We start from the raw sequence: 12,152 nt of genomic DNA on the forward strand, positions 1-12,152 counted from the left end.
GTAAAACAAACCACTGTGACTACACCCAGACCAGGAGAACCACAAAAACCACAGGGAGCATTGAGGTTTTGCCCCTAGGAACACCCCAAACAGGGATTGAGGTGAAGAACACTGCAACTCTCTGCCAGACCATACAGCCCAGCCTCTCAGGAAGGTGTGAGCATCCACTCTTCCCCACCATGAGCCACAGGGTACAGAGATCAACATCAGGAACTCAGACAATGCTAATTCAAAATAATCAATTGTACAGCCAAGTGTAACTGAAACATTCCAGCTTTTTATTCAAGTTCTCAATTTTTTAGGATTAAGAGGATTCAGCAAACCCCACCTAGTAAACCCATATTAACTCCCCACTTAAGACTAAGACAATGCAAAGAATTGAAAAATCACCAATACCTTCAGCTGAAACAACTTCCCCCATCTAGAATGAATTAAGTCTCAAAGAATTAAACTACCCCTTCATAAGCCACAGTTAAGACTACCTTTAATAACACTGATAGCTAAAGAGCCCCTTAGCCAGAGGTCTAAATTCCTTCCAAAATGTCCCTCTGCTTAGTGATTCAGCTGCTCAGCAGCAGATTTGGAAATCTTTAAATAGAAACTTTCTTTTCTAGCTGTGTTTTTGAAAGCTTCAGTTTATACCCTCAGGTTCTCTCTCATGGATTGCACATACATTACAGAAACAGCATTCCTTCAGTACAAGTGAAAGGCTCTTCTGAAAGCCAAGCAGAGCTCAAAATACATCCCATTCCAGAAAACCTACTGGTTTTGTGCTTTGAGATGGGCAGTGTATGTATTACTGGAGGCAATTTTAAAATTAACTTCTAACTTAAAACTCATGTGGAAGTGCACTACTGCAATTTATTTCAAATGTATTTTCTAAAAATGGGAACTCAGATTTCTTTGCTCCTAACAATCAGTAAGAATGATTTATAATTTATCAGGCTGCACAAATGATTTTTATACTAAGATATATTACCGCAGCAATTAGAAGCTGCTCTTAAATCTGACTCATTTCTGACTTCCTCAGCTTGAAGAAAAGTGAGCAGAATGTTTTCAACATTTTCCAGGACAAGATCCAACATAATTTTTTTTTTTCTGAACTGGAAAAAATCCTTCACAGAGCTTCAAAGAACTTCACTAGCACAAGGTGCTAGACTCACCCACTGCAGTATTTTCTCCCCAGATAACACCTATAACTCCTAATTAAGCTCAATCTTTGGCAGTGGTACTTTGTTATACAAACAACATGATCCCTCCCTTAGAGGCCTCTCCACAGGGCCAACAGGTGTCAGGTGCTCCTCATGGCAAAAGGAGAAATCAATTTAGAACATCCTTCATTTAACAACAGCTGCTTGTCAGTTAGCATTCCAATGCCAGTGCTGCCATGCCAGTCAGCTTTGCACACTCAAGTACTCCCATTCATTCCACAAGTGACACAGATGTCAACTGCTACAGAGTGACATCAGCACATCTACATCACACACTTAAAACCTTTACTAGGATTAAATAAAATACTGGCTGCTTTTATTCTGTGCACACAGGATTTTATTGTTTTCCTTAGAATGACCTGTGGAAGCAGAAGCTGTTTCACACACAACCTGAGAAGCTCACAAGTACTGTCAAAACCTTCCTAGACACCCCCATCTTGTTTCTCATCCTCAGGAAACAATTTTAGGGCATCATCTCCTGCTTAAGTCTATCTCCAGTTCATCAGCCACTGATGGCATCTGGAAGGACTGACTCCCAGGAGTGCCAGTCCTGCAAGGCAAGAGAACAATTGTTACTGTTACTGTCCAGCTTGCTCAGTACAGATACAAAGGTCCTAGTTTTAGCTCCTCTGAATTCCTTGCTCAAGAATATGGGAATGCATGTGGAAATTTAGAACAGACTTGCTAGCAGCACAGAATACGTGGGAAAAATACAGCTCCCAGAGATTGAGCTAGCATCTGTAGAAAACGTAAAGATTAAGTGTTCATAGTGCTCAGATCACACACTTCAAAGCAGGCTAGCTCTTACACTCTTGCTGCATTCCCTCTCCTGAAGGGTGTCACATTAAATAAGACCACAGTAGGAAGTTCCACTTGACCTATCATATCAGTACAGAAAGCAATAAAACAGGGAAAGTCAAAAGAAACATACCAGGCCCCTCTGCAGGGCTGCCAGGACTCTGAGGGGTCTGGAACAGATGGACTCCAGGGATTAAGACACAAGTCCAGTCCTCCCTACTAAATCCCAGGAAGGTTCCACCGCATCAAGCTTTTCAAGTAATCAGCCCAGCATCTTCCTCAGGTGGGAAACCACAGGGTGATGTTGATATCCTATACCAGGACTGTACAAGGGCTCCATTAGCAAGAGCTTCTGAGTCACTTTTATTCCAAAGGAATGCTGTGGCACTGCCTGGTGTTCCACCTGTGCCTACATTCAACCACTACCATTCCCTCAGAGCTATTTCAAGCCTGCACCTGACTGCAGAGCTTCCACAACCAGTTCTACAAAGCCAGAGTGTAACAGGTGTGCTTATCAGGTGAGCTGACTCAGGCAAGACAAACACGAACTCGGCAGCATGCCAGCACTTACAAAACCAGGGCAATACTCTACCAGCACCAGCCTAAGGCAGAAGGAAGTGCATTGCCAGACTCCTCACAAGAAGCAAGGAATGACAAGGTGTGCAAGAGAACATGACCACAGGGACACTACAGAAGAACTGCCTAGGACAACAAAACTCAAGGATTTCACTGCCCTAAAGTGTACCAGCAACACCACCGTCCACCACACAAGGAAATTCAGGACTAGACACTTGCCAGAGTTCTAAGAAGAGGTCAAAAGATTGATTGTGAAGTCAGTTTATTTCCCCTTTGTGTTGCACTCACTGTAAGATAAGCACTGAACTTACCTCATCATAGAGGCGAGAGCAGACAATGTTGCTGTACTTCCAGAATTCTGCCCAGAAGTCTGAGTAGGATTCCACTGACCACTGGTATAAATCATCATAGTTGGCTGCAAGAAATAGATGTGTTAGCACTATGCAGAGAATTACAGGAATCTAGACAAACTACCATTAGGGATATCCCAGATGAAGGGAATTTGTGGCTAAAACAATTAGGTCCCAGTCTGGGACCAAAGACCTCTGATAGCTCACTGACACAGAGAGTGGATGCACTTGTTATCCAGCCATGGTATCAACATCACTGTTACAGGAAGCACAGCTAATTTTCACTAAATATGGGGTCTGACAGACTGCAGCTTACCTTTCCATGCTGAAACAGCATGAATGAAGTAAAACAAGATGTTTACTAACTACATATTAAAACCATAACCTGTCATTAAAAGCATGGAAATAAGCAGTTTAAGTCTTACATGACTGTGAGACAAATGAAGTAACCTGAAGGATGCATAACAAACTCCACAACTCAAACTAAATGCTGAAATTTAGTGTGTACACAGTTCTAGGTATGAATAACTGAAGCCAATTCCTCATCACAAGCTCAAAAGTGCAATTCCTCATCATGTCCACATTATCTGAAGCTGTGCCAACAACCAATTAAATGTGAGTATCTGCCATCAGTAACAGTAAGTTTCCTGCTCTGCCAACTGTTCCCTATTTGATGCTTTCAGCTAAACCACTAAAAGGCATTTTTGCCAATTATCTCTGGTTTGTCATCCTCTTATCCAGCCAATTGCTTCAAAAGTCATCTTGGCAATCCCTTTCCTACAAGGAGGACATCTTCCAGCTTTTGAAGAGAGAAACATTGAAAACCATCATCTGCACTGTTACTCACACTTAGCCACTACCTAGCAGTTTCCCCACCCAGTCTGTCCCTTCCACATCTTATTCCCACCTCCCAATCCTTCCCATCGAAGTGAGATTATTCCCTAGGTATTATTGGCAGACAAGGCAAAGACTCCTCCATAACTCAGATTTTGTCCACACATTGCCCAAATCCCAGCCTCTACACACCCTTTTTCCATTCCATCACAGCTACTTGTCACTATCCTCTACTCCACATATCAGCTGCACAGAGATAAGACCTGACACAAGAATTTAAGTTTCCATCTCCTCCTTGAAAACCTAGTTGTACCACCTGCTCCAAATCATTCGATACATGCAAGAAGTTACAACTGACCGTTAATTTGATTTGTTACTGTATGAACAGTTTGTTCTGGTTTGTCTATAGAGTTTGTTCCAAATAAGCTTCAGCATGCAAGTTCTTCAGGGCAGAGGCCTGTTACTCAACAATCAAATATTGCATTTTATTACTACATTTCCAGGGCCTGGCAGAAACATTGTCTAAAGGGCTATATTGCCCTCAGCTCTCCTCAGAGAGTCCATATCTTAATGTTACATAAAGCATCCATTCTTTGTTGTTGAATAACACTCAGGCCACTGCACACCAGTGGAAACCCAACGGAAGCTGACAAAGGTTTCTATATATACACAGGAAAGCACTTTCCAATAGAGAAAGCCACTTCCAAGAGGGATGAAAAGAGTTCTAGTTATATCAGCCATAAACACAGGCAGCCCATCCAAAGTTGCATTTGCTCTTGATCACATGAGCACATCACATTCCACTCAGGAGTTGGCTAAAACCCTCTAGTAACTTGCTTCCCATCCAGCAGGAGGGTCAGACACCACACACTTGGATTCCAGTGGGAAATCACCAGCAGTCAAAATAATGATCTGCTTTACCCACACAGTAATCTAGACATGAACTGCCAGAAGCATTATTGACTGCCACCACTCCAGAGGGTGTCTGCTCACACCGTGACATCTATGCCAGACTGAGAAACTTCCAACCCACTTGCCAAAACTACTCCCTTCACCCCACATCAGACAAATGATTACAGGAAATACACACTTGCAATTCAGGCCCCAAATACTCATGGAGAACAATATGAAACAAACTAGTCAGAACTGAAGGGTTTGACTTCCACATGCACTGAAGTTTACCTGGTCCATGATGTAGCTGAGCCTACAGAACCAGCACCACTGCCTCCAGATAGCCTGGAGACATGACCTACAGCCAGCAGTTACAGAAAAAACAGCACTCTGAGTTGGAAACACCTCTGGAGATCTAACCCCTGCTCAAAGCAGGCCTTGTTTCAAAGGCAACAGATTGTTTTGAAGTCAAAGAACCACGCACCTGCTCACAGCCACGCAGGTATTTCTGAACAAGCATGAAGCAGGCATTGCAGTTCAAGAGCTGTGGCAGAAACACGGCAAAAAGCCCTTACCTTCCACCCCTGAACAAGTTCATGCATCACCGTTCGCCTCCCAGTACACCTGAGCATTACAAAACACATATTCTCGGTAATGAAGGATGAGCTTGGCCATAACTCCAGCCTCACCCGCCTCTCCGCTGAAGCATCACGCTGAGGCTCTCACTGCCCTCACAGCCATGGCGGCAGCGATCCCGCCTTCCCACAGCCCTTTAAAACACCCAGTCACTCCAGAGCCGCCCCAGAGCTCCCTGCACACCGGGAGCTCCGCAGGTAGCGCTGCCGGCACTGCCAGGGCTGACACCCAGCCGCAGCACAGCGGCAGATAAGGCTGTTTGCATTTCCCAGCGGCACATACCTGCACACAGCGGATGCTCCCCAGAGGCCTCTGGCTGAGGCTCAGAGCATCCCGGAGCACCGCGCCCGCCTGCTCCAGGAGGTGCCCAGGCATCCAAGGGGACCGAGACCCGAGCGGCAAAGGGATAGCCCCCAGCCATGCCAGCCCCGGGAAGGCAGAGCCCGGCGGCCCCACAGCCCGAGCAGTCCCCGGGCAGCGCCCGCCCACCCCCGCCCAGCACTCACCCAGGCGGCGCCCGCAGCTGCCGGCCACGGCGGCAAGGAACCGGTCCATGTGGGTGTTGCGCTTCGTGTCAGGCTCCCACATCACCTGCGACTCCATGATCTCGGGCTCGCGGGACATGGCTGCGGCAGAGCGAGGCGAGCACGGTCCGTCCCGCGGCACCAACACAGCCCGACCCGCGCTCAGCCCGCCGCGCCTCAGCGCTGACTGCGGCCCCTCCTCCGCGCGCACCCTTTAAGGCGCCGCTGGGCGCATCACTCCGTAACCTTCCGCCGCAGAGAAAAGTGCGGGCGGTGCGCCTTGCCCCGCCCGCCGAGGGGCGGTGGGGACAGCGTGGGGACAGCGGGGACAGCGGGGACAGCGGGGCTGGGCCGGGAGCGGCGGGGTCGGGCGGGGAGTGCGGGGTCAGCCGTGCCGGCGGTCCCGGAGCGCGGGCGGTGCGGGATGAATTGACCGGGGGAGCGGCCGCGCGGTCCCTGTCACCTCTAAAGGTCACCGCTCGGCACGGGAGGAACCATCGCTCTGCGCTGCTCGCCGGATCGCCGCTAAATCACCGCCGCTCTGCTTATTTATTTTCTCCCCAGAAGTACCCAACAAGTGTCTTTGACCCAAAAATGAGGCGTTTTTCCGTGGTCTCGCCATCCCAGCTGCGCTTGTGTAACACTGCCAGCCTACACAGCTCGCACCTTGGATTAAAACTTACTATTGCTGCTCTGCTGTCTAATTGTGAGCTCTGCGAGTGACCACTGAGATGTTGGAGAAGCTGATTTCAGCCAGAAAGCACTTAATGTGCAATTCACTGCTAGACCATGCTCTTTAAAGGTCTTTTATAAACCTAAGCGACTCTACAATTCACAATGTATCCATGCTTATGTAACTTATTTTCAAGGTCATGGTTTTGCTTCTCATTCATGGAAGCCTCAAAAACGGCAATTTGATGGTAAATTATACAGACGTACTGTATAGGAAAGTAAAATACGTGTAGCAGATTGTATACTTTATGTTTCATTTAGATTTTTGTGCTAGCAGAATGCAACTACTTCATTAAATTCAGAGGCCATGGAAACGTGATTTAAACAATCCACAATTTTTATTTGCCTCGAGACAGACCTTACATGTGGCATATTTTTAACTAACTCTCCCCAGAGGCTAAGGGGTTGGGGAAGGCTGAGGTGGAATGGGGACACGTTATCTGCCTGCCGTGGCTCTCTCGCCCTGGCAGCGCTCAGAGGTCAGGGGAAGTGTGAAATCCACGGCAGGACACCTGCCAAGCACAGCAGAGATAAGGGAGCAGCAGGACAGGAGCTCCAGGGTCCACATCCCAACGGGTTCAATGGGATCTGCAGCCTGTGGTGGGGAAGCTGCCTGGAGAATCCATCTTCCTGCAATCTGCAGAGGAGATAACTTTTATTGGTTGCCCCTTTTGGGCCGTGAAGGTGTTTATAACACAGTGTTAACCTGTGTGGGTACATGCACAGGTACAGGACATGCAGGGCAGCTGCCAGGAGGGTTTTTCTCCTCCCCATCACAGCCCCTCAGCACCATTTATTATCATCCCCAACGATGATCATTCTGCCCTGCTCTGGGCCTAGCAGTGAGCTTTGGTGCTGGACAGGCTGAGAATTACACCTAAACAAACACCTGGTGACGCCATCTATGGCTGCAGCCCTCCCGAGGGGACAAGGCATAGAATAAAAGGATACAGGCTTAAGCTGTGCCAGAAGATAGAGTAGATATTAGGAAGAATCTCTTCTCAGAAAGAATAGACATTGGAACAGACTTCCCAGGAAGGTGGTGAAGGCTGGAGATGACACTGAGTGCTCTGGTAAGGCTGGAGATGGCACTGAGCGCTGTGCTCAGGCTGACAAGGCGGTGTTGTCCCGCAGGCCGCACTCGCTGGCGGCAGCAGTGTCCCCGCTCGAGGCGCTGCCGTGGCTCGGTCACTCGGTGACCCTGCCGCCGCCGCGCCCCTCAGGGCCGGGCGGGCCGCGCTGCGGACGGATCCCGCGCGGCGCGCTGCGCCCGTGACGCCGCCGCGTCTGATTGGCTGCGGCGCGCCTGGCCCCACATCAGCCCAGAGCCCGCTCTCCTCGCGCTGCGCCGAGCGGGGAAGAGCCGACGCCGGAAGGGACCAATCAGCGCAGAGCTTTCTAAAGCCCCTCGCTCTGGCGGCCAATGAGCGGCCGGATCGGGGGGAGGTGTGCCCAATCAGAGGCGCGCTCTCATGCCGCCCGGCGGGCGGGGCGGGGTCGCTCGGCGGTTCCCTCAGCGCTCAGGCGATGCCGGAATTGCCCGTTTTAGGATAAAAAATCATTAAATCGCTGAATCAATTCGCTTGGAAAACACGTCTGAGGTCATCCATTCCGACCTATGACCCAACACCACCCTGTCAGCCACACCATGGCACTGGGTGCCTCATGCAATCCTTAAACACGTCCAGGGACTGTCGTTCCTCCACTTCCTGAGCAGGATTAGACAATCTAATGTCCAAAACCCCCTTTCTGTGAGGAGTTTCCTCCTAAAAGCAGCAGCCGAACAGCCGCTTTCCCCCACCCAGAGCAGCCTAAAGAAATGAGCAGCCAAATCACCTGAGAAGGGACCCAAAAATCCTCTCGGTGAACTGAAAAAGGCGTAATTTAGAAAGGACTGACCCAGTTACAGCTCAGGGAGGAAGGGATATAAAACTGGGCTTTTAGGAAAGCCTGACAGTGCTTTTCATTTATTAGCAGGAGTTTTACTATCATCCTTACTTAAAGGGGGTTATGCATCCATATTTCCTGCCTTCATCCCAGTTTTCCCTTATCCAAACCAGTTTTTCCCTCTTTCAAAAGTGACTTTGGAAAAATGGGGCGTAAAAGAAGGAAAATTGAACAAACCTTTAATGAGAAAATGGGCATTAAGAGGACTGTGGTGACTACTGCAATTAGTTTGGAGACTAGAGTAGGATAGCTGGAGGGAAATCGCCTGAATGAGATTAACTGGAATTGTCCATTTTCAAATCTTTTTAAGCCTTGCTTTATTGCCTGCTGATAGTAATAATAGGTTAGAAATTAAATCATGATTTCTGCCTCAGATTAGATTAGGGGCTATTCAAAAGATGCTTCAGAGCTGATGAACAGCAATAACACTGCTGATGGCATTGTGGGCTCTGGGGTAACCTGGAGTCACCTGCAAGATTAAATTGACTGATGAAATTCCTGGATCTAGGAGATAAAAGTTTTGTAATAATACCTCATAGCGATCTCTGCAATACACCAAGGCCTGACCATGATCCATTGATCCAGCCACTGGATTAGGAAATCTAAAGATTTTGGAAAGTTTAAAAAAAAAATCCTATATTCAGAGAATGGGACAGCTGGTTAATGAGTGTGGATAAGAATAGCAAACTTCTGACTCGTTTGATGTTCATGATCTCTGCAACCTCTACATGGTGTCAGGAGTATAAGTAACCAGAATCAGAATCAAAGGCATTTGCAGAACAGGGGGAAAAATGAAAGGAAAAGGAAAGGGAAAAGAAAAAAAAAAAGAAGAAGAAAAGAAACAATGACACATTGCAAGAAAAATCTCATGGGGAGGACATTAAGAAAAAAGGCCTGAAATGACAAGTGGCCATAAAGACATCAGCTATGACAGGTTGAGACTGTGAGATGAAGTAAAGACAGAAAAATAAGGGTGAATGAGGTTAGGAACTGGTCCACAGGAATATCAGTTGACTTTCTTTAAGGCCATGCCACTTTTTTCAGCATAAAGATGATTTTAAAAGATACAACCCTGCAATCTGCTAGAACACAGACATCTAGAAGACCCCAATTTTTTCTAAACACTGTTCAAATTGTAGTTAAATCCCTATCTCCAAGTAAGACAACTTTACATCGTTTTTAGAGCAGATGAGGAAATAGAAAAGCACACTCAAGCTTCCTCTGTACAGTGAGACCCTCACCAGAGGATCCTTCTAGAAACCTCCCAGTTGTCCTCACTAAGAAGTTGAGTGTGGCTGAGATCCGAATTTCAAACCATGATGCAATGTATTCTTTGAGCAGACGCTATTTCATTTATTTAAATGAGGAGTGCGAAATACCACGTAATTACATAAGAGCTGGGCATTTGGAAAGGTAAACTTACCTGAAATAGACTCATTGAGACAGGTCAGGAAATCAGTTAAATACCAGGACAGATTCCCAATTATCCTGATCTGGTGTGAAGGTCAACCCTGAGCGCAGGCCTCTGGAACTATGTAAAGAACAGATGGGAAGAAACAACAGGCACTTTGGAGAAGTGATTTTGAGGGGATTCCACGATGGAAATTCACACAGAGAAATAGGAATGTTCCCAAATTTGCACAAACAAAACCTCTTGGACCATAAACAGCACAAAAGGAGTCAGAGAAGCAAATCAAAGAATTATAGCAGGAACAGACAACAACACTCAGCTAATTATCATCACACTTTTGTACCATGAGGCTCTTTACATGCAAGAAACGCCCCAGAAGCTGACTGCAGTGTGTGCTCAGAGTATAAGCAGTGACACTGAGGACAGATAACCAAAAAGCTCATAAAACCATCAAAAATACCTGTCATCAACCCATTCTGGAAGAGGATGAGACTTCAGACTATACAGAGGTATCAACACATCAGCAATATCAGGGCCATCTTAAATGAAAGCACCCTTTATAAATATATAAAGCATCTATATCCTGCTGAAAGTGAATAATATACTAAGTATCTTGCTGGATCTGGGCCCAGCCACTCCAGGGCCAAATAGAAAACAATGCTAAAACGTCTAGGCCATTCTGCTAAATGTGAAAATAAGTGCTTTGGCCAGACTAAAACCGGGAAAAGGGCCATAGCAGAGATGTCTATATTCTAAATATCTACTCAGCTACAAGGCTTAAAGCTGAGCCACAAGATTTAAACATCAAGAACATGGTGTATAAAATCAGAATGAGATAATTCAAGTTATTCCAGCGGCTGGGAAGGCTACAAGCTGCACTCCTGACTCTGCAGGAGCTCCCCAGGAAGGGCCAGTAAAAGCAGAGATCTGCCCTGTAATTTTCAGAGCAGAAGCCCTGAGTGGTGCAGAGAAATGGGCGTGGGTTGCCTACACTTCCCAAGCTCAACGAGAAGCTCTGGAGAGGACACCAGGATCCCTTGTTCCTCAAAGCTACTGTTGGGCAATTTAGCAAATATTTGCTGCCCGAGGTCATGTCATGAATTGGTGCAGGATCAATGCTACAGACCTGTGGATCTATTCTTATATCGCCATCATTGTGTTCCTGGATGAATCAGAATGTGCTCTGAAGGCAATAAAGTGCTCCTCTATCTCCTGGGGATTCTTACTTCACTCTGCAAACAGCATGCTAGGAATTCATGACCCTGAAGGAGCTAATAAGATTGTCTAATTCACACTTCCCAGCTGTTTTTTGGTTAGCCTGGTTAGCCAGGAAAAGTCAACACGGAACCTGTGGGAAAAGGGAGTCACATCACGAAATATGCTGAATTTCAGCTTGTACATCTATCTGAGTCAGAGCTTCTCAAGGGTAAAGGACATGAGCATCCTTCAAATCCCTTGATCTGAACTTGACAGAGTGGTGGAAAGAGAGATGTCATTTTTTTGACACAAGAGTTCTGTATTTCCCTTGTCATTTAGGGATTGTGTCTAGGAATCTCCTCAGAGATTTCCTACCCGTGTAGAAAGAGCAGCTCATTGTAGTCTCTGTAAGGACTGTGATGAGTCTCTAGAGGCCAAATAGCTGAGTAATTTAAAAGCTCCATGGGAGAGGACTGGGGAGCCAAGGAAGTTAGTTGATCAGGAGCTGGGAATGGGCTCTGTGACTAAGAAGCCCAACAGCACCCAGGGCAGTGTCAGCAAGAGCAAAGCCAGCAGGTCAAGGGACATGATCCTTCCCCTGGCATTGACCACGTCTGGAGCACCGTGCCGAGGTTTGGGCTTGATGCTGGAAGGCAGATATTGCTGCTGGAATGACAACAAAGGACCCCAAGGGTGGAGCCGGTGACACAAGAATGCATCCGGGTGGGTTTGCAATGTCTCCAGAGGAGGAAACTCCACAACCTCCTTGGGCAGCTTGTTCAGTGCTCTTCCACCCTCAACGTACAAAGGATCTTGTAGAGGTGAACTTCTTGCATTTTAGTTCATAGCCATTGCTCCTCACTCCACTGAAAAGAGTCTGGCACTATTCTCTTGGCAGCCACCTTTGAGACATTTATATACATTAATGAGATCCCCTCTCAGTCGTCTTCTCCACGCTAAACAGGCCCAGATCCCACAGCCTCTCCTCCTTAGAGATGCTCCAGACTCCAAATGATCTCTGTGCTCCCTGTCCAGCAGCTCCTCG

At 47.1% G+C, this 12,152-nt stretch overlaps 1 protein-coding gene across 1 annotated transcript in view; it reads right to left on the reverse strand.

Moving 5' to 3' along the window:
* Positions 1-6,026, reverse strand: part of AACS (acetoacetyl-CoA synthetase) — a 36,565-nt gene extending 30,539 nt beyond the window's left edge. Inside the window, exons 1-2 of the mRNA XM_085075377.1 lie at positions 5,803-6,026; positions 2,897-3,000 (exon numbers count right to left, since the gene is read on the reverse strand). Coding sequence (XP_084931503.1) covers positions 2,897-3,000; positions 5,803-5,920 — 222 coding nt within the window. The 5' untranslated portion in view covers positions 5,921-6,026. The remainder of the gene's footprint in view (positions 1-2,896; positions 3,001-5,802) is intronic.
* Between the last annotated feature and the right edge of the window lie 6,126 nt (positions 6,027-12,152).

Source organism: Lichenostomus cassidix, chromosome 15, assembly GCF_008360975.1.
Source record: "Lichenostomus cassidix isolate B80296 chromosome 15, HeHo_3.0, whole genome shotgun sequence".
Lineage (NCBI taxonomy): Eukaryota > Metazoa > Chordata > Aves > Passeriformes > Meliphagidae > Lichenostomus > Lichenostomus cassidix.